General features: G+C 38.5%; 1 protein-coding gene across 1 annotated transcript in view; it reads right to left on the bottom strand.

The window, feature by feature from the left end:
* LOC107601213 (SAM and SH3 domain-containing protein 1) overlaps positions 1 to 18,824 on the bottom strand; it is a 51,340-nt gene that overhangs the window by 14,363 nt on the left and 18,153 nt on the right. Inside the window, exons 3-8 of the mRNA XM_016293305.1 lie at positions 13,405 to 13,458; positions 13,131 to 13,180; positions 6,372 to 6,409; positions 6,001 to 6,087; positions 5,522 to 5,634; positions 4,242 to 4,343 (exon numbers count right to left, since the gene is read on the bottom strand). Coding sequence (XP_016148791.1) covers positions 4,242 to 4,343; positions 5,522 to 5,634; positions 6,001 to 6,087; positions 6,372 to 6,409; positions 13,131 to 13,180; positions 13,405 to 13,458 — 444 coding nt within the window. The remainder of the gene's footprint in view (positions 1 to 4,241; positions 4,344 to 5,521; positions 5,635 to 6,000; positions 6,088 to 6,371; positions 6,410 to 13,130; positions 13,181 to 13,404; positions 13,459 to 18,824) is intronic.

Raw genomic sequence — 18,824 nt, 5'->3', positions numbered from 1 at the left:
GTTCACCATAGGCATCGAGTAATCTTTCCTAATCATTCAAGGCCACAATGACCATCATTCAAAAAGAAGAAGAGTCATTGTGATGATAGATGAGAAATATTGGATACACGGCTAATAACACTGTTCAAACAGCTCAAAGTGTATTCCGAGAAATAGAGCAGAAAAACTCATTTACATCATAATCAAAAGCACCCATATGAAGAAAATAGCATCAGGACAATCTCATTAAGGACTTAAGGGCTGCTCAAATCCCATCGCCAACAAGTTAACAAAATCACATTTTAAACAAGAGCAAGGGAGGAAAGAAAAATTGAAGAGAGAAAGAAGAAAAAAAACAAAAAAAAAAGAATGTGTGCAGAAATGTGTCCAGCTGTGCTCCTACCAGGAGTAGTTTCCTCTAGGTTAGATGAAACGCAACACCATCTCACGAGTCACGGCGAGATGAATACAAACTGTAAACAGTTTTTTGAAGGAAACTCTGCAATATCTGGAGGCAGGGGAGTGACTGTGGCAAAAGGCGCGAGTTGTGTGTCCGGAAACATTGTGAAGTCTGCCATATGACCCCTGAACATCCTTAATGGTCTTCAGACGAGAAAAGGAATGTGGGCCAGAGAGAAAAAAGGCTGGTCTGGTTGCAGCCCATTCATATACAGATACAGTACATCCTCTGTGACAACGGCTACTAACACTGAACACAGATCAGCTCACTCCGGTGGAGCCGTGATGGGTCACTATACTGAATGCAGCTGACATTGATCTCATGACAGGGGAACCCTGTGGACACACAGCAAGCTCTCAGTGTTCTGATTAATGTTAAACTGAGCTCAGATCAGCGGGATCCCCAGAGAGAGTTGTGGCCGTCGGTTTAACCGTTCGCAGACTAGGGCTGACCCATTTCCATTTATAAATAGGAGATCATCAACCCAGGGGCCAAGATTCCTACAGAGATCAATTTTCTCATTCAGACGCTGAGATTCAATTTGCACATGCTGATGTGTGGTAGAGACAGGCAGGAAGAAGTGTGTGTGAGTGTGTTTCAGAAACACCCCCAGGGGCTCAGAGATACAGGGTCTTTGTATAAATAAGATTTGCTTACCTCATTTCCACTCCTTTTGCTATAACGGGTAAAACAGTACAAAGGGAGAATCTCACGAACAAATGTCCGGGTCATATTTCACCCCAATAAAATAATTACAAATTACACGTATGAAAATAAAACCTTTTTAAGGACTGTTCAGATTAAATTTTTTTGAAAGATCATCTTTCATCACAATTAATTACACTTTTTAAAATTAATTTTCTTAAAAAAAAAAAATCTCATTGTAATGTGGATTATTGTAATTTCTAAAGAATAAAAAATGTATTGTGAAAAATCTACTATAAATAAAAATAAATAAATAAATATATATATGTATATATATTAGGGCTTGCGCTGCTTTTCCATAGTTTTTTCTATGTAAACATGGACGTGTTTGACTGTTGCGCTCACGTCTCTTGTATGAAACAGCATTTTAAAAATGCGGCGCTCAAGTTAAAGGAAGTTCACTCCCATCTTCTTGCATGTTTTTCCTATTCCACTGCCTGCGTCGCATCTTTGTCAACACAAAAGTGCATTCTGTATAAATGGCTCCTAGTGATATGAGCGCGTCACACGTGAGCGCGTAATCACGTGCGGTTGGATCATTCTTTTCTCTTTACTGTTAATATTGGCATATTGTCAAAGTGTCTAATTCTAACATTTGGTAACCCCAATATTTAACCATTGACTATAGCCATTCAACATTACAGTATAATTGAGAGCTATCAATTTTAACATTTATTAGACTTTAAAAAATTACTTCTAATTACAGTGAACTTAAAACATTCTTCACATAAACCCACTATAATAAATGTGATATTTACCTGTGCCCTTCAGCAGAAATATACAGAAAGTGAAATTGAAGTTATCAAACACTAAATTCTAAATTAGTGTATAATAAAATAATAAAAGTTATTTTTTCCTCTTTTTTTTCTTTGTCCTTTGATTAACAGACATCACAGCAGCTGGTTATTAAGTTGTTTTGGCTGTTATTTCTTTAAGAGCTGCTGCAGCGGATCTGACACGCATCATATTTTCTCTCAACTGTTTTTACCTTTTCTTACCTTTTCTGACCCACTTCAGGTCTTAAAGTCTCTATTAATGAGCTGACGAGTTAAATCGGGTGTGTTAGATGAGTGAGAGAGTGCTGGGCTGCTCCAGGACAGTTTTGAAAACCATTTCAGAGACATGTTCTTAAATGTGACTCATATAAAATATATTACATGCATGCACAGTTTTAAGGCAGCTTTAATCACCTTTTTGGTAACTTCATGACTTAGCTGACCACGACATTGCATGCACGTAGTTTATTTCGCGCTTTGATATGAAAGGATACAGGCTACAGCGCGCGCCGGCGCCTTTGTGCTAGCACAGTACCGTTTCCGCGCTCGTTTGACTCACGCCTGGCGCTGAAGTGAAGTGGAGCGCGCGTCTGAAACGTCTTCCATTTATCCATTTGTTCTGCGACTGAATAAATGCACTTCTTGTCAAGAGAAAAGTGATGGAAGCCGCAGTTGCCAACCCTAGCCCTCTGTTAATTGCGTTATATATTTTTAACGCGTTAAACTGAAAAAAATTAATCACCTGTGTTAACGCACTAATTTTGACACCACTAATATATATAAATATATATATATACACAGTATATACACATTTATTTTGTGAAGAATACATTTATTTATATAGATGCATTATCATAAAGACAATTTTTTTTTCTTTCTTTACAAGAGCTTCACCCACAACAGCAGTTTTTATCATTCTCTTCAAATCCATTATCAGAAGTCAGTTAAAAACAGGTCTTCAATTTCCCCCAATTTAATCCTTTTGGACATGAAATGACACTGACCACACACACAAACAACAAAGATGCACAGAAAGCATTGGACGGGCAGTGACTCCTCTCAGCGGACACAAGGCTTTGCTGGGCGGAGTGAGTCATTCTGTAGCTTTAAGCGCTGAGCGAAGCAGTGCTGTGGTTTGTTAACATCAAAAAGCATTGCAAAAACAGCTTAGCTGTTGACCATTAGAGAAGGAGGTGTATGTTTACTTCCAGAGGCTGAAAGCTGCTCAGAGTTTCCATGATAACTATGTGTATATTTGTGTACTGGCAGCTTATTTCTCCAAGAGGGCAAACTAAATCCACTGTTACCAAACCTTTCAAGGCTTTAACCGAGAAGAACCCCTTCATGCAATGCTTGGGACGGCCCTGTGCACAGGCACATACTGTATATACAGTCTACACAAAGCATACTCTTGTAATAGAACCTAGAGCCAAAGTAGTGACATATCCAACTGTTGTTCTCAAAGCAGAAGAAAAGGCCATGAGGCAGAAATGGCCACATATCACTCTTCAGTTAAGACGCACATTATGACCTCATCACCAGGGGATGTTTAGTGTGCCAGCTCCTCATGCCAAGTAGAAATTACATCAACACTAGAGGTTTTACAGTGAGCCGCCAGTGCCATATGCTCATTACAACTGAGGCATTACAACATCATTGTCTCCATTCAAACACGTATGACATATCAGCTTTCAGATCAATGCTTGTATTGATTTAGAATTTATAGTGCACTCAGTAAATTACTCATTTAAAGTGTTTCACCTCAACAGAAATGAATCGTACTGTAAAAATTATGTACATGAGATGATATGACGACTCCAGTCATTAGTAACCTAATAAAAGCCACGTTCAGATCACATGACCAGCCTAATAATACTCATGACTGACTACGATTTGCACATTTTCACAGTGAAATCAGAAACTGAAGCATGATACTATAATGCCACTATGTATCATAGACTATCAGCATAAACAAATACTGAGTGCACATTTAATGTACGGTACGTACAAAGCTTTAAGAGTCCTACAGTTTCTAACAAATGAAAGTGTGTTCAGTGTGGTTTTAGCAAGGGGATGAACTGGGTTGACGTAAGGACTGCCACTGCCTGAGTTTATAAACCACAATGTCACTAGTGTGGTCTTCAGAGATTTAACTCTATAGACACACACACACACACAAGACATCAGTCAGTACAGTGAGAGACATTACTAACACTTACTGCTGGGGGAAAATAAACTTTGATGTGACTGAATGAGGTTATGTTGTAACCACGCCCTATATACACTCAGGTCTAGTCTGGGTGGTTTAGTAAAGTACTTACATTGTAGACGGAGGAGAGGTTAACAGTGGGACTGGATCCATCAGTCCACTCTGCTGTGTCTGTACTGCTGCTCAACTGTCTGTTCCTCTCATATTCCTTTAACTATGGAGAACAAGAGGTCAAAGAGAGCCGCCCCCCTCGCCCTTACACTCACACACCCTATCTGTTACAGAAATAGAGTCAGAGAACACCTCATATAACCATGTAAAGACACGCACACAAACACACAAAGCTTTCACCGGTCACCAGTAAAATACATGAAAAAAGACAGACACAGGGACAAACAGAAACGTCATGTCCATTCAATCCGAGATTTCTTTTAATGTATATGTTTTTTGTGTTTATATAAACTACTATTCAAAAGTTTGGGTTTCTGAATGTCAGAAAACATTGGAATGATTTCTGAAGGATCGCATGACACTGAAAACTGGAGTAATGGCTGTCATTGGCTGATCCTGGGCCCATTTTCATGCTACACTATGCACCAATAGACTAGTCCATCTAAAACTCTTTAAAAATTAGATAAATAAACAAAAAGAATGCATGGCGTCCTTGGACACACAAAGAAACATACCACACAAAGACAAAGAACACAGAACAAGTAAAGCAACATTAATTTGGAAAAAAATACATTTGCATTCATTTGCATTTAAACAAACACAAGAGGACAAACACATGTTCATGCATGCTTACAGCATGTATGATGATGGCAACTATCCACAAAGGCTTAACATTGATTCAAACTTTAGATCCAGTCAGACCACTCATTACATAAATCAACTACAAGGCCAAAGGAGAAAAAACTAAAGCAGAAGAGACTTTAAAGAAATGTAGAAAACCCAGTTGGTTAAAGGAATCAATGTCAGCCTTGTGGAGAGAAGAAAGCCACATTCTACAATCATCCATTAGGTTCATTATCAGATGATAATTAATCATTATCATGTTCTCAAAACAAAATGACAGAGGAAAAAAAGAGACCTACTATAACCCAACACACCTAAACAGTGAAAAAGAACAGAAGAAACCTATCCAACCAATCCCTGCTAACCCTACGTCAGAAATTAGACACCTCCTCCATCTCAACAAAACAAGAAATCTACTGCAGCTCTCAGATGCAGGGTCAGTACGCATGTATTTATATGTATGCAAGTGTGTGTATGTGCATTTGGAGGAAGGAAGGCGCAGGGGGCATCAGTCTAGGTAAGTAAGGTTAGTAAACATGAAGGTAAGCCAGGAAAGCCCATTAGCGTTATTTTTTGGGGATGATGGGGTGTGTTTACCCGTGCCAGCGCCTCCTCCACTGTGATCATCTTCTCTTTCACCATCATCATTAGCTGGATCCGTTCTTCATCACTCATAGTGATCTCACTGGCCACATAGCCAATGTCCTCTCCTGAAGGGTCAAAGGTCAAAGGTGAGCAACAAGAACAAGCGAAAGCCTCTTTAGGCCAAGTTAGTTCATTCAGTGGTCATCATATTGTCAATTGTCATTTTGAAATCAGCAATAATATCTGACGACAGTGGTGCCATGAATTCATTTTTTGTAGGAAAAATTAAAAACTAATTCTAGAGTAAACAAACAGTATCAAAAATGAATTGGCTATTTAAGTGAAAGATGTAATTAAAGTCACAATATTAAAGCTATTTTTTCTTCCATTCACATTCCTATGAGTGGCCCATCTTTTCTCTCATATGGTGTCTCTGAACAATAAAAACAAGTGAGCGGAGAGTTATGAAGGGAGGAGTTTGTTTTCATTACCTTTTGACGTTTGCCTTGTGACCCCTTTCTGTGACTTTCGAAAGTTCTGCCAGAAGGATTTGTTTTTCTTCTTGTTGTCCCATTTTCCTGTATGTGAAGAGAGGAGAAAGCCATCAGGACCATCAAACTCATTAACTGTACAACTGTGCAAACATACACTCCGAAATACCTACATTTAATGCTTTATAAAAAGAACTGACTCTACATCTATTATCTATCATCAATCAATCTGCCCATCCACAAAACAGACGTTTAGTGTTTACAGAAAACCCTGTAACCAGAACATTTCAGTCTGGTATAAAACCAAATAATTCCAATAAAATTTCCTCAAAAGATTATCATAATAATAGTTTTCATAATGAAACACAAACCTGATCCATCTTCAGAGCTGGATTTGTGCAGAGCAATTCTGATGAAAAACAGAGAAAAGAATGCAATTAGGACGTTTAATACAACACTTCAATTTTTCAGCACTGAACATAACATTTCTCATATATAGCCTTATCTCCTACTGACAGGATATATGTATGTACAAATGGCAGGTGGATTTGTGTTAACCAAATGTATAGACATTTCTATGATTCGAGGCAGTAGAGGGCAGTGTGGTGCTGTTCACAGAGCACATGTCAGGCTCCTGAGGCTCACAGGGCACAGATGAGGTGCTCCGGAGATGCAGCAAAAACAAGATGAGGAAGACAGAAAGTGAGAGAGGGAGAAAAAGGGAACAAGAGCCACCACAAGACAGACACTGCCTGTTTATATTTCCACTTCGCTCCTCTGAGGCACGGTGCCCTTGGAAAATACCAAAATAACAAAAATCTAACACACTCATCAGAGCTCATTTATGGAGTCTAAATTATGGAGTCTAGATATAAGACTCCTCAGATATCATATTAATGCTGACAAAATAAATTTGGCCTAATTACATCCTACTCTAATACAGACACATCACCTTTGAAATTCTTATATTCTTCGAATAAATTCTTCTATACTAATTTTCAAAATCAGTCAGTTGATGGATTGCCTGAGCAACTAATCGTGATGGACAAATACATTCGTTGGAATGTGTGTTTGTGTCCAATTAATGTATTCATTACATTTTATTATTACAAAAAATGCATGAACACGTTTAACAATCTGGAGTCTCTGTTTGCATCTCTTACACGTGCCAACGCTGCCTTTATTTGATCAAAAAATACAATAAAAACAGCAATATTGTGAAATTATATTTCAATTTTAAAAAACATTTTCTGCTTTAATATATCAAAATTCAATTTTGTCCTGTGATGGCATAGCTATATTTTCAGCCGCCACGGCTCCCGTCTTCACGTCACATGATCTGTCAGAAATCAATCAATATTATTATTAATGTTGAAAACAGTTGTTACATTTTTGTTTACAGACCCAAAACTTTCGAACAGTAGTGTGTGTATGGATATAAACAGTCTATCATTAAAACAAAACCATATTTAACCATATTTTTTCATATAGAACAACTGGACATGCCATCCTCATTTGGGAAAATATCCAGTGTTTACATTCCCATTGGTCATGTGACATAGATCATAGATGTTGTGTGAAACTAGGCCATGTGTTAACTGCCAGTGAGAGGAAACATCTGAACTGAGCCGACTGTCAACAAAACCCAAAACACAGAGGGAGAAGAAAACATTCTGCCTCAAACGAGTGTTTGTTCTGCAGATGAACGCAAGTATGCAAGGGTATGTGTTGTGGTTTTCTTATTTGGGTGGTGGTTTCTCGCTCATCCTTGGGTTAAGAAAACAATCTCAATCTAGTCTGCACTAAAGTAAACACTGACACCGGCATGTAAGCATTCACTAACACACACTTGCGTGCACCTATGTACTCCAGTCTGGTTTTCTCCACAGGAAGACAGTGTTTTTACCAGTCACTCGTGCTTAAATCATTACGGTCGCATGTGTGTATGCTTTTCATCTGCTGTCCATATGTCCCAAATACATCTATGACATTATTCTCACTGCTAAAGCTATCAGTATCTACACACACTCAAGAGGACAGTGTGCGTGTGTGTGCGTTTAGTGTCAGGTCAGATGTTACATGTCATTACAAGGACTGTGAAAATGTGCTTGTGTTAAAAACACGGATTCTTGCATATTTCGGGACGTCTACTGCACTCTGATCAAATAAAGACGTCAATGCTGCTCTTTTACCCAAGTGTGTGTTTGAGACACAAGGCATGACGGAGGCCTCCCTGAATTATCATATCATTATGCTGCCATGGCAACACAAACTTTCTCTGTTTAACCTCTCATTCACCCCACACAGAATCCAAAGGGAGTCTCCTGCTTGTATGCTAACTGCATCTCATGTTAAAAAGGCCCTATTGAAGAGCAGCTCAGTAAATTAGGCTCCATTCAGGATTTTTGCTATTGACAGAGCTGTATGTGTGTGAGCACAGTGTGACCAGCATACAATACAAGCGTGTTACAGTCCGTCAGTTTCTTTCTTTCATTTCGCAGGGTGTCTTGTGTCTTTACTGGTGTGTGTCTAGCAGAATATAAGCCCTGCTGGCTGCATTCCTTCACTGCGAGTAACTGTCATGTCCACTATCTCCTAACAGAGGAATCCTTGGCTTACTGAGATTGTTATTCAGAGAATGTGATGGAAGAACACTTCACTCTGAAATCTTTACTTTCTCCACACGATTCAACTCTGTTCTTCAATTTAATATGAGGCATGTTTGGGATGGACAACTGCATTTACTAAAAGACTCAACAGAAGTTGTTTGGGTTGAATAATGTCTTGTAACCATAGTAACGGACAGTAACTACATCTGTGAAGATTTAATTTGTAGTTCTTTGTCAATTTGAAACAATTTTGGGCAGCATCTGCTGGTTTCAACCACTCAGATAGGCAATTAAAAAATCTGATTCAACCTACTTCAGTGTGTTGACTTCCTCTTCAACTACATAAACCTCTGTTTGACCAATTTTAATAACCTGAGAGAGAGCCCTAATAGCCCTAATATTGATAATAGACTGCCAAGAATAGGGCTGCATAAATGTACAGTATGTGCTGCATGTTTCAGAGTTAGCTTTTTTCTATTCGCAATAATTTTTTTTCCTAATTTGTGCAGCCCTACAAAAGAATATACCTTTAAGTAGTACTGGGCGGTATACCGGTTCATACCGAATACCGGTGTTTATTTTTGTTATGATATGAATTTTTTAAATACCGCAATACCGGTGTATGTTGCTTAAACATCGTTCGGAACGCGACACGGTTTGAAAGGGGTTTCTCTTTTGAAAGACTTTTCACTGTTGCACTGCGGTGAGGGAACTAAGCGTATGCTGTATGTGTTACTAAGCGTGAAAGTTCTGAAACTGAAGAGTAATAAAGCCAAAACAACCACATAGCCGCTCTTTAGTGTAGCTGCATGTTGATTTTATCAGACGATGCCGCGATTATAAATGAGAGTGACTCCTCGTTAACATGTATTAAAAGGGGTCGTGTTTAGTCACTTTAGTGTTTAGTATTTTTTGACAATATTCACTCATCATGACAGTAAAATAGGGCATTCTAAGTCAATATACTGCAGTATTTCCTCTCTCAATCAGTAGAAAATATGGTTAACACCCGGTCATGCATGAAAAAAAAAATACCGTCATGTACCGTGAAACCGGTATCATTTTGAAAAATACTGTGATATAAATTTTTGGTCATACCACCCAGCACTACCTTTAAGTGTGTTTGTTTAGATCATAAGTATCAACCAAATGTGCTCCCAAAATTCAGTTGTGAATCTTGATTATTTAAAGGAATCACTTTGGTTATGGAATATGGTTGTCAATTTCCTTTACAACCTGAACAAAATGGTATGAACAAAACCATATAGCTTTTTTTCTTTTTAAATCAGACAACTGTGTTCTGTTGCTGTGAATGTAGCTAGTTTACCTTATGTCGACTTTGCATGTCTGTTATCAGAATTATCAGAACTACCCTTCTAAAGTGTGAGATCAGTCATATTACTATGCCAACATGTTTTCACTATTGAATTAAGAGGAACATCATGTAGTTCTCATCACTGTTCACTGTTCTTTTAGAGCTGGGAGTGGTCTGACTTCCTTTTTCCTCTAGACAAACTGCTGATGAAGAGGAACACTGCTATCCCAGGGTGCACCTGGTGTCCTGCGATTGGTTGGTTTGCTTCCTTACACCTGGCTTTGGAGTTCAGAACACATATATGATTGAGCACAAAAACACATATATAAAGATCGCAAAGGAAGTGTCTAGGAAATTACCTTCACAAGAGGTCATGGTAAATGGAGCTTGAGGGATTTCCTTAAAGCCACACTCTCAAACACGTAAATTTTCTCTTTACCCGGTTATATTTCTACCAACTTACTATAATGAGGAAAGAATATAATTCAGAAAAAGGCAGGTTAAAGCTACTTAAAGCTGATTTGGTATTTCTTATTATTAATGTAGTACATTTTATAGAACAGTGTTATTATATTATAGCTTAATATTTTTTGCCTAACAAATTATATATTCTTTGGCTCTCTCCTGTATTGGTAGCCAATGAGCTCGCTGCTCAACATTCAAATATATGACTAGAGCTTGCCGTAGCAGTGCAGCTTGCTTCAGAAACCCTCCACCTTCCCAGCACCACCTGTATAGATCTGCTACGCGGTGATTCATGTCTCGGTACTTGATCTGCCGCAGCAGCAGCAGCAGCGTAGCAGATCTATTCCGCCAAGACCAAATACATTAACATTGTCATGTACATTACCATGCCAATCCCTCCGAGAGTTGTCATGACAGAAATATTCTTTGATTAATAGAAAGTTCAAAAGAACAATTTATTTGAAATACAAACCAAGTAGCATGTATTTGGAGGAAGACTCTGCCAACATAAGAATGAAGGGGCTTCTAAACTCTCTCACACACACACACACACACACACACACACACACACACACACACACACAAAAACACATCTCTCACTGTCATCGGGTTCTCTGCTGTTCACGCAGCCTTTCTGGAGGCCAAAGCTTCTTCTAATCATACAGACAGGAAGTCCGGGTAGTCTGGCAAAGACTGTTTCGTCCGGTATGGCACTATGCTGATAATGTAACAGACAGTTCTAAGGAATAGGATATGAAATAGGGCTGCATAAAATCATATTGCGATTATGACAAATATTATGATTACGATTTGAATTGGGATATGGCAGATATCTAACATATTGCTTCTGTGCAGATATCAAAGCGGAAAGAATAAAATCTGCTCTCACATAGTACTTAAAAATCACAATGAAACTGAAGTATCGACAGATCTTGATTCTATGTATCGGTTGTTGATTGCATTTTGAGAAGTGGGCAATGCATTTAAAAGTGAAGGCAGGTGAACATGAGCTTGAAGGAGTAGATTTAAGCGGACTAAATAAAATTATTTTGAAAAACTGTTTTTTTTTTAAAAAGTCAATGGGCTAAAATGTTATTTGGTTTCCAGTGCTCTTCAAAATAAATATTTTTTTGTGTTCCGTAAAATAAAGTTTTGGAACAACATAGGGGTGAGAAAATGGCAATTTTCATTTTTTTGTTGAACTAACAAATTATATCAATCCAATATCAATCCATTCAAACAAATAGGTTAAAGAGTTAAATCAACTGTTTTTAAATATCAATATTGAGTGAAAAATTTAAGATAGCTTTTGTCAATCAAAGCTAGTTTCACAGGCATCACAAAGCAGAGTATCAGTCAAATCTAGCCACATGTGCATAGGACCCCAGAGATATATAAATGAAAGATGTCAGCTCCATATGTTTTACATTTATCCAAGCATACTACTTCTCTCCAGAGAGTGTGGATGACAGCGGTATAATTTAATCTTTCCCATGGCACGTGGACTGTTCATCGACACAGGAAAAAGCCATCAACACGGACAAGATGCATGGAGACACAGAGCTGTTTGTACACTGACATCATTCATTTAAAATCCTCATCTTCACAAAAACTCTAGTATTCTGAAATTCACGACATGACTAACACATTTTAAACTAAGCAAACTGACCTTTGTCAATTACACAATTGTGTCGGCACAGATTATGTCATTGTGTTAGATTTATTTAAGCAATAATGCTAAAGAAAGTTAATTTCGTCAGCTTGACTAACACCCTTGTGTACTATAAACTCACGGAGTCTCACTTAGGTCTGAATTTCTTTCTTCCTCTCGCTAATGAGCGAGTTTCATATGAAACATCTAAGAACAATGGACGGAAGGAAGGAAGCCTGGAAGCACCAAGATGTGAAGAAGTAAAATGGAGGAATTCACAACCATTCGTACACACACATACACTCAGGGGTAGATGGGGGATGGATAATAATAATAATAATTCTTTACATTTATATAGCGCTTTTCTGGGCACTCAAAGCGCTTTACATAGAAGGGGGGAATCTCCTCAACCACCCCCAGTGTGCAGCATCCACCTGGATGATGCGACGGCAGCCATATTGCGCCAGAACGCCCACCACACACCAGCTTTATTGGTGGAGAGGAGACAGAGTGATGAAGTGAATCAGCAGATAAGGGATGGTTAGGAGGCCATGATGGTTAGAGGCCTATGGGCAAATTTGGCCAGGATGCCGGGGTTACACCCCTACTCTTTTTCAAAAGACATCCTGGTCCTCGGTTTAATGTCTCATCCGAAAGACGGTGCTTTTTGTCAGTATAGTGTCCCCGTCACTATACTGGGGCGTTAGGACCCACACAGACCACAGGGTGAGCACCCTCTGCTGGCCTCACTAACACCTCTTCCATCAGCAACCTAGCTTTCTCAGGAGGTCTCCAGGTACTGACCAGGCTCAACCCAGCTTAGCTTCAGTAAGCAACCAGTCTTGGGCTGCAGGGTGATATGGCTGCTGTTCGAGCAGATCTGATGTGTGTGATCATATATCTGAGAGGTCAGCAGTCGCATTCAATTCAGACAGCCTGCAAACTGTCCTTTAGGTTTGGGTAAACCATTAAGCTGATGGTTTAGAGATTAAAAAATCTTCTAGATCTGGTTCATTAGTTTTGTTTCCCTTTGTAAATGTAAGACACAACCAGCCACTAAACATTACTGAATGCATTGAGATTTTCTTACTTTCTCTCAGTCTCTGGAGTGGACACCTCATTGCTGATGCCAAACGATTTCTGTGGACACAGACAACACTGTGGTTAATTATTGCAATTACACACACACTGATTTTAATCACTGATGACACACAAATCAGTGTAATCTGAGCATACAGTCTGCTGATTTATCACTGAGGCGTTGTGAATGAAAGCGTATTGTGTTGTAACAGTGAGTTATGGTGATGACTGCAGCTGTGCGAATGTCTGAAAACAGATATGCACAGCATTGTGGGTTGACTGACCTCGATGTCTGAGTGTAGCTGTGAAGAGTTGAAATTGGTGTCTGAAACTTTTTCCTGAAAAACACACATAAAAAAGGGAGGGTTAGGAACAAGGACACACAAACACACACTGCCGCTAATGTAGGGCCACACACCCATATGCCAAGAGCTTGTCTTGTGATTAAGAAAGCCACACCCTCTGACCACTATGCACAAATCACCTGAGGCGCACTGAACCCGCTGGTCCTGTCCAGCTGCACAAGAGCGCAAAAAAACATTAAAGGGGTCATATGACATTGCTAGAACATTATTTTGTGTATTTGGTTTAAAGGGGTCATATGATGCGATTTCAATTTTTCCTTTCTCTTTGAAGTGTTACAAGCTCTTGGTGCATAAAGAAGATCTGTAAAGTTGTAAAGACTAAAGTCTCAAATCCAAAGAGATGTTCTTTATCACACCTACCTAAAACGGTCAGCCACACCTACCTAAAACGGCTCGTTCTAACACGTCCCCTCATATCTACCTCCGTCTCACGCTTGAGGTATTCGGCCCTGGATAGCTGGCCAATAACAGCACACCTCGCTTTTTCAGACCGATGAGCTTTGTAAAAATCAACGCGTTTCAAAAAGGCAGGGCATAGAGGAGAAAAAATAATGTACAGTATGTGGAAAATAATGTTTTGTTTTTTTTTACTTTAAACCGCATAAACACATCTCATCACACCAAATACACAAAATAATGTTCTTTTTAGCAACATCATATGACCCCTTTAATGCAATGTGTTTATGTGGTTTAAGGTTCAAAAAAAGAACTGCATTCTGAAAAGCGAGGTGTGCTCTGATTGGTCAGCTATCCAGTGCGTTGTGATTGGCCGAATACCTCAAGTGTGTGACGGAAATGTTACGCCCCTTACCAAAACAAAAACGAGACAAAACCGGTAAAACCCATTATAAACAAGGAATTTGTTGCATCCTGTGGGGACATAATTACAGATTATAATGACTTATACTGTCTTTTTACACGTTGTGTTGCGTATCGCGCTGCATAAACATAAAACCATATATGCATTTGTGATCAGAGAAACGACAAACAACAAGCAATACTCTACACTGCTCAAAACTCGCGTTTGAATCATCAATGGCAAATTCTTTAAATATGAAGTCAGAAGCGCCAGACTGTCCTTGCAAAGTTGGAATAGCCCCACTTTATAGAAACAGACACCGGCATTGTAGGCTACTCTCCCAGGAAACAGTCCTCGTCCCCCGTAAAATGCATTGCACACATCTGAATATTTAGGTTGAACTGTTCCGGAACAGTGTTGTAAATACAACTTAACCAATGATTTCTAGTTGTTTCCTCTTTTGGAAGGCCAAACAAAGTAGTTTCGCTTTCACAACGAAACACACAGCATCTCCACAACATGGCAGCGGCGGCAACAACAATACTACAGCAAGAATCAAAGTTACGCCTTCTTTCTTTGTGTTAACATTTGGGCGGCGTTATGCAAATCTTCCCACATCGTAACGTAGACATGTGGGGGCGTGTTAGAATGAGCCGTTTTAGGTAGGCGTGGTTGACTCTTAACTTTTATAAAGAATATCTCTTTGGATTTGAGAATTTAGTCTTTGCAACTTTACAGATCTTCTTTATGCACCAAGAGCTTGTAACACTTCAAAGAGAAAGGAAAAATTGAAATCGCATCATATGACCCCTTTAACATGTGAAATGAGCTAAACCTAATGGAAATACAACACGAATGAACCCTGGTGCAAACCAACAAGTCAGCACTGTCAATCAGCACCTTGCCATATAAGTAACATAGTCAAAATATAACACCAAAATAATCTCAGGGCTGGAAAGCACTGATATGCATCTTAGTCAGGTTCACTGAAATCTACTGAGATATCTTTTGGGCACAATTACTTTTAGTCTTAAGTTTAAGTGTAGTTTTATATATGCCAAAATAAGTCTATCAACATTCAATAAGAGACAATAAAAGTCTCTTTTATATATGCCAAAATAAATTAAATATTGAATATAATTTTAATATTTAATACATTTTACTTAGAATACAAAAGGCAAAACTGTGTGACATGTATTTTAATGTATTATAAAAAAATTTAAAAGTTGGGGGTTTTTTGTTGAGATTTTTTTTGGCCACTTTTTTTTCTTTAAATTTAACCTGAAATTCTGATTTATGTTTTTTCTCAGTTACACAAGCCAAAATAAACTAAAACAAAAAGATTATAAAAACTAAATTTAAACAGTTCTTATATGTAATCAGACATACAGTACATTGCATCTTGGACGGAAAAAAATGTTGTCAACCGTCTTAAGTTAAAATTCTAATATTTTAGAGGGGTAACAAGTAAATTAAGAAGAACTTGCACTTCACAAGTAACCTCATTGTGTAGGAATCTTGCCTCCCCAACTTGTTTGTTTGCTTTTTAACTGGCCATGGTGTTGAAGCGACAGGTCTAGTAGGTGTCCAGGCAGAATGGCCAAGTCGAGCAGAGTTTGAGCTGGTTCTTTTATTTTATTTTTTAGCAACCCTGTAGAATTGCATGTCTTGTCAGCCATTCTGAAACCCTCAGTGGAGGCTGATGGGAACATCTATTTTGTTCCCAGTACACACTCTGTATCACTGCTTGCTCATTCTCACTACTCACTTCTCAAAACCAAGATTTCTGCTCGTGCAATGACTTCCACACATCTGTGTTTGTGTGAGAGTGCGCATCAGCAGTTTTTCTAAAAAACCTAATAGCTCCAGGGCTTCTGTAAAATGCACTCTGTTGTGCGATTTGGAGATTATTTGTTTAGTAAAAACTTATCTGGCCTTATAAACAAACTAAAATTAAATAAATTAAATATGTAAAAAATAAAATAACTGATCATGTAGTTTAAAAGGCAAATCAGCAAAGGCTGCTGAATATAGTTATTAAATATCATTATGACAGAATGTTGATAGAGATGTACTATGTTTGGATGAAAAAGGCCCTCTAACACAAGTGGTGGACAGCACAGTGGAAAATGTGTGTCCAGACCCTCAGTTATCACAGTAGTAATCTTCAAGCCTCTTTTCCTGCAAGGAAAGCATTTTCATCAGAGAGAAGCACTGTTTTTAGTCCAGGATGGCTGTTTTGTGTGTGTTTTGTCTCTATGCCACTCCATCCGTCTGCTTTAGCGCTCAGTGGTGTGTTGGTAAAGTCCGGAAGCTTCTAAGTAGTAAATCAGACGTTGTGCTGTAAAAGTGGAGCCATCCAGGACAGAAAGAAGAATTCACTCTCTCTCTCACACACACACACACACACACACACACACACACACACACAGTGTGCCCACAGTGTAAGTTATTCCCATATGAACACACACTGGCCAAAGTAAACACACATACACGGGTCTGTGTTCTGTATCATCAGCAGCAGGGCATCAACTGCCCCATACCCACTGGGCACATGCTCCCATTGGCACACACGGAATCATCTGTACACACTGCTGCTGGCCATGTCATTCAAAACACATATCCACACAAAGAGATGCTCTGTGTCTGTGTGCACTCACTCACACAGACCCACAGACAAACACTCACAGCCTTCACAACAACCCGTGCAATAGTACAGATCTACACTAGACAGACACTGCACCTCTTGACATAGTTTAGTTCAATGTGTGTCAATATTTATACAACTATATGGGACATGTTTAAGTGTAGAGCTAAAAGACAACCACTTAATGACTGGCTATATAAAGTTCATTGTGAGGTCCAGCAGCTTGTGGTTGATGAGCGACTGTGTGTCTGTGATTGTATGTGCATGACTGGATTTGGCCTTATGCATGCTGAAGATGGATTTGGCTTAATAGGCAGCACATTGTCACTACTGTATACACCTACACCCAAATATACAGATCAACCGAGTGCACACTAACCAAAAAAAAAAGAAAAAGAAAAATACATAGTTACGAGATGTTGAAACATGATAATGCAGCCACTCCCTGAACTAAAAATGAATTTGACAGAACATATTCAAGCCCTTTACAGATGTTAAGCAACAATGGAGTGCTTTAGAATAGAGACTGAGTGATTCCTATTGAAAGAAAGAGACTTTAAAACAATACCATCAGTACAAGTCCAGCAGAAGTGGCAATATGTAAACTTCTCCTTCAAAATAAACAGTAGGCTGCACATTTTTCTAATAAAACTTTTCTCTCATTTTGATGAGAAAAAATTGTATGGTTGTTTGTAAGACTGCACAGTATGCCATTATATTTGCCATTTGCCAATATAACTAAAATAAAATAAAATATTACTACTATAATTATAATTAAAATAAATCAAATAAACAAAGTATAAATAAATTCAATTAATTTAAATACATTTTATAAAAGTTATAATTTATATTTATAAATAAAAAATTTTTTTATTGCAATAATAAGAACTATTATTACTGTAATATTTCACTGTAAAATAAAAGAAAATAGTATTTAACATATCATATTTAACTATCAAGCTTTTATTTTGTGATTTATTTGGGTTCATGTCTAACATCTTTTACTGTGACACCGCAAAACTGAAAACACAAAATCAAGAACAGTGTCTTTACATATACAACGATGTAGTGTGAATATTTTTTTAAATGACAGCCTTTGCAAATTGATAATCGCAATGAGCCAAATCGTTATTTCAATTTATTTTGATTAATCGTGCAGCTGTTATAACTTACGGCCTTGACAAGTAAAATGAGGCAACATGCTTCAATGTCTCATGGAAATGTCATTAGCTTTGTTCCAAAATCTTGCATGCTCCACTTTTTGTGCTTGGAGTATGGTTATTTAGCTTAGAACCATGCTAATATCAAACTCTACTGGAAACAGCTAAGCATCTAACAGCAAAATAAAGCAGCTACCACAGCAGAGCCTTTCAAATCAGTCACTTCCACAACCGTTAGCATGCAGTCTTAAAAGGTAGTTGACCTATGCAGGCAGATAGATCACGGCAATGTTTTGGAATAGCAATTTTGTCAGAAAAAGAGATATAGAGACAGACAGAGATGTGGCGTGATGGCTGGCGCAGCAGCATTGGGGGAATAAACAAACTGAAGGAGGCTAATGAGGTGTTTTACACAAATTCATACAGAGTCCCAGTATGCAGGGCAGGACACACACAGTCAGGCTGGCAGCAAAAACGCCTGTATGGGTGGATGTGGTCGGCTCATGGGGAGAGTCTTGGTTCCTACTACCCAATCAAGGGAGACGTTTGGTTGAGTAACAGCTAGAGAAAGTGTCCTTGTAGAACCAGACTAACCATTCCTCCTGCTCTAACACAAACGAAACACACATATACACACTCGCAGTGTGTGAAGCTTTGTGGGTACACTATTCCAGTATTCCAGCTAGAGATGCACCGATTGCAATTTTCTTGTCAGATTCCGATTTCTTTGTTA

Source organism: Sinocyclocheilus grahami, unplaced genomic scaffold (assembly GCF_001515645.1).
Source record: "Sinocyclocheilus grahami isolate Dianchi unplaced genomic scaffold, SAMN03320097.WGS_v1.1 scaffold301.1, whole genome shotgun sequence".
In the NCBI taxonomy this organism is placed as follows: domain Eukaryota; kingdom Metazoa; phylum Chordata; class Actinopteri; order Cypriniformes; family Cyprinidae; genus Sinocyclocheilus; species Sinocyclocheilus grahami.
The sequence above is the reverse complement of the archived record's forward strand: the minus strand, read 5'-3'. Positions and strand labels throughout refer to the sequence as shown.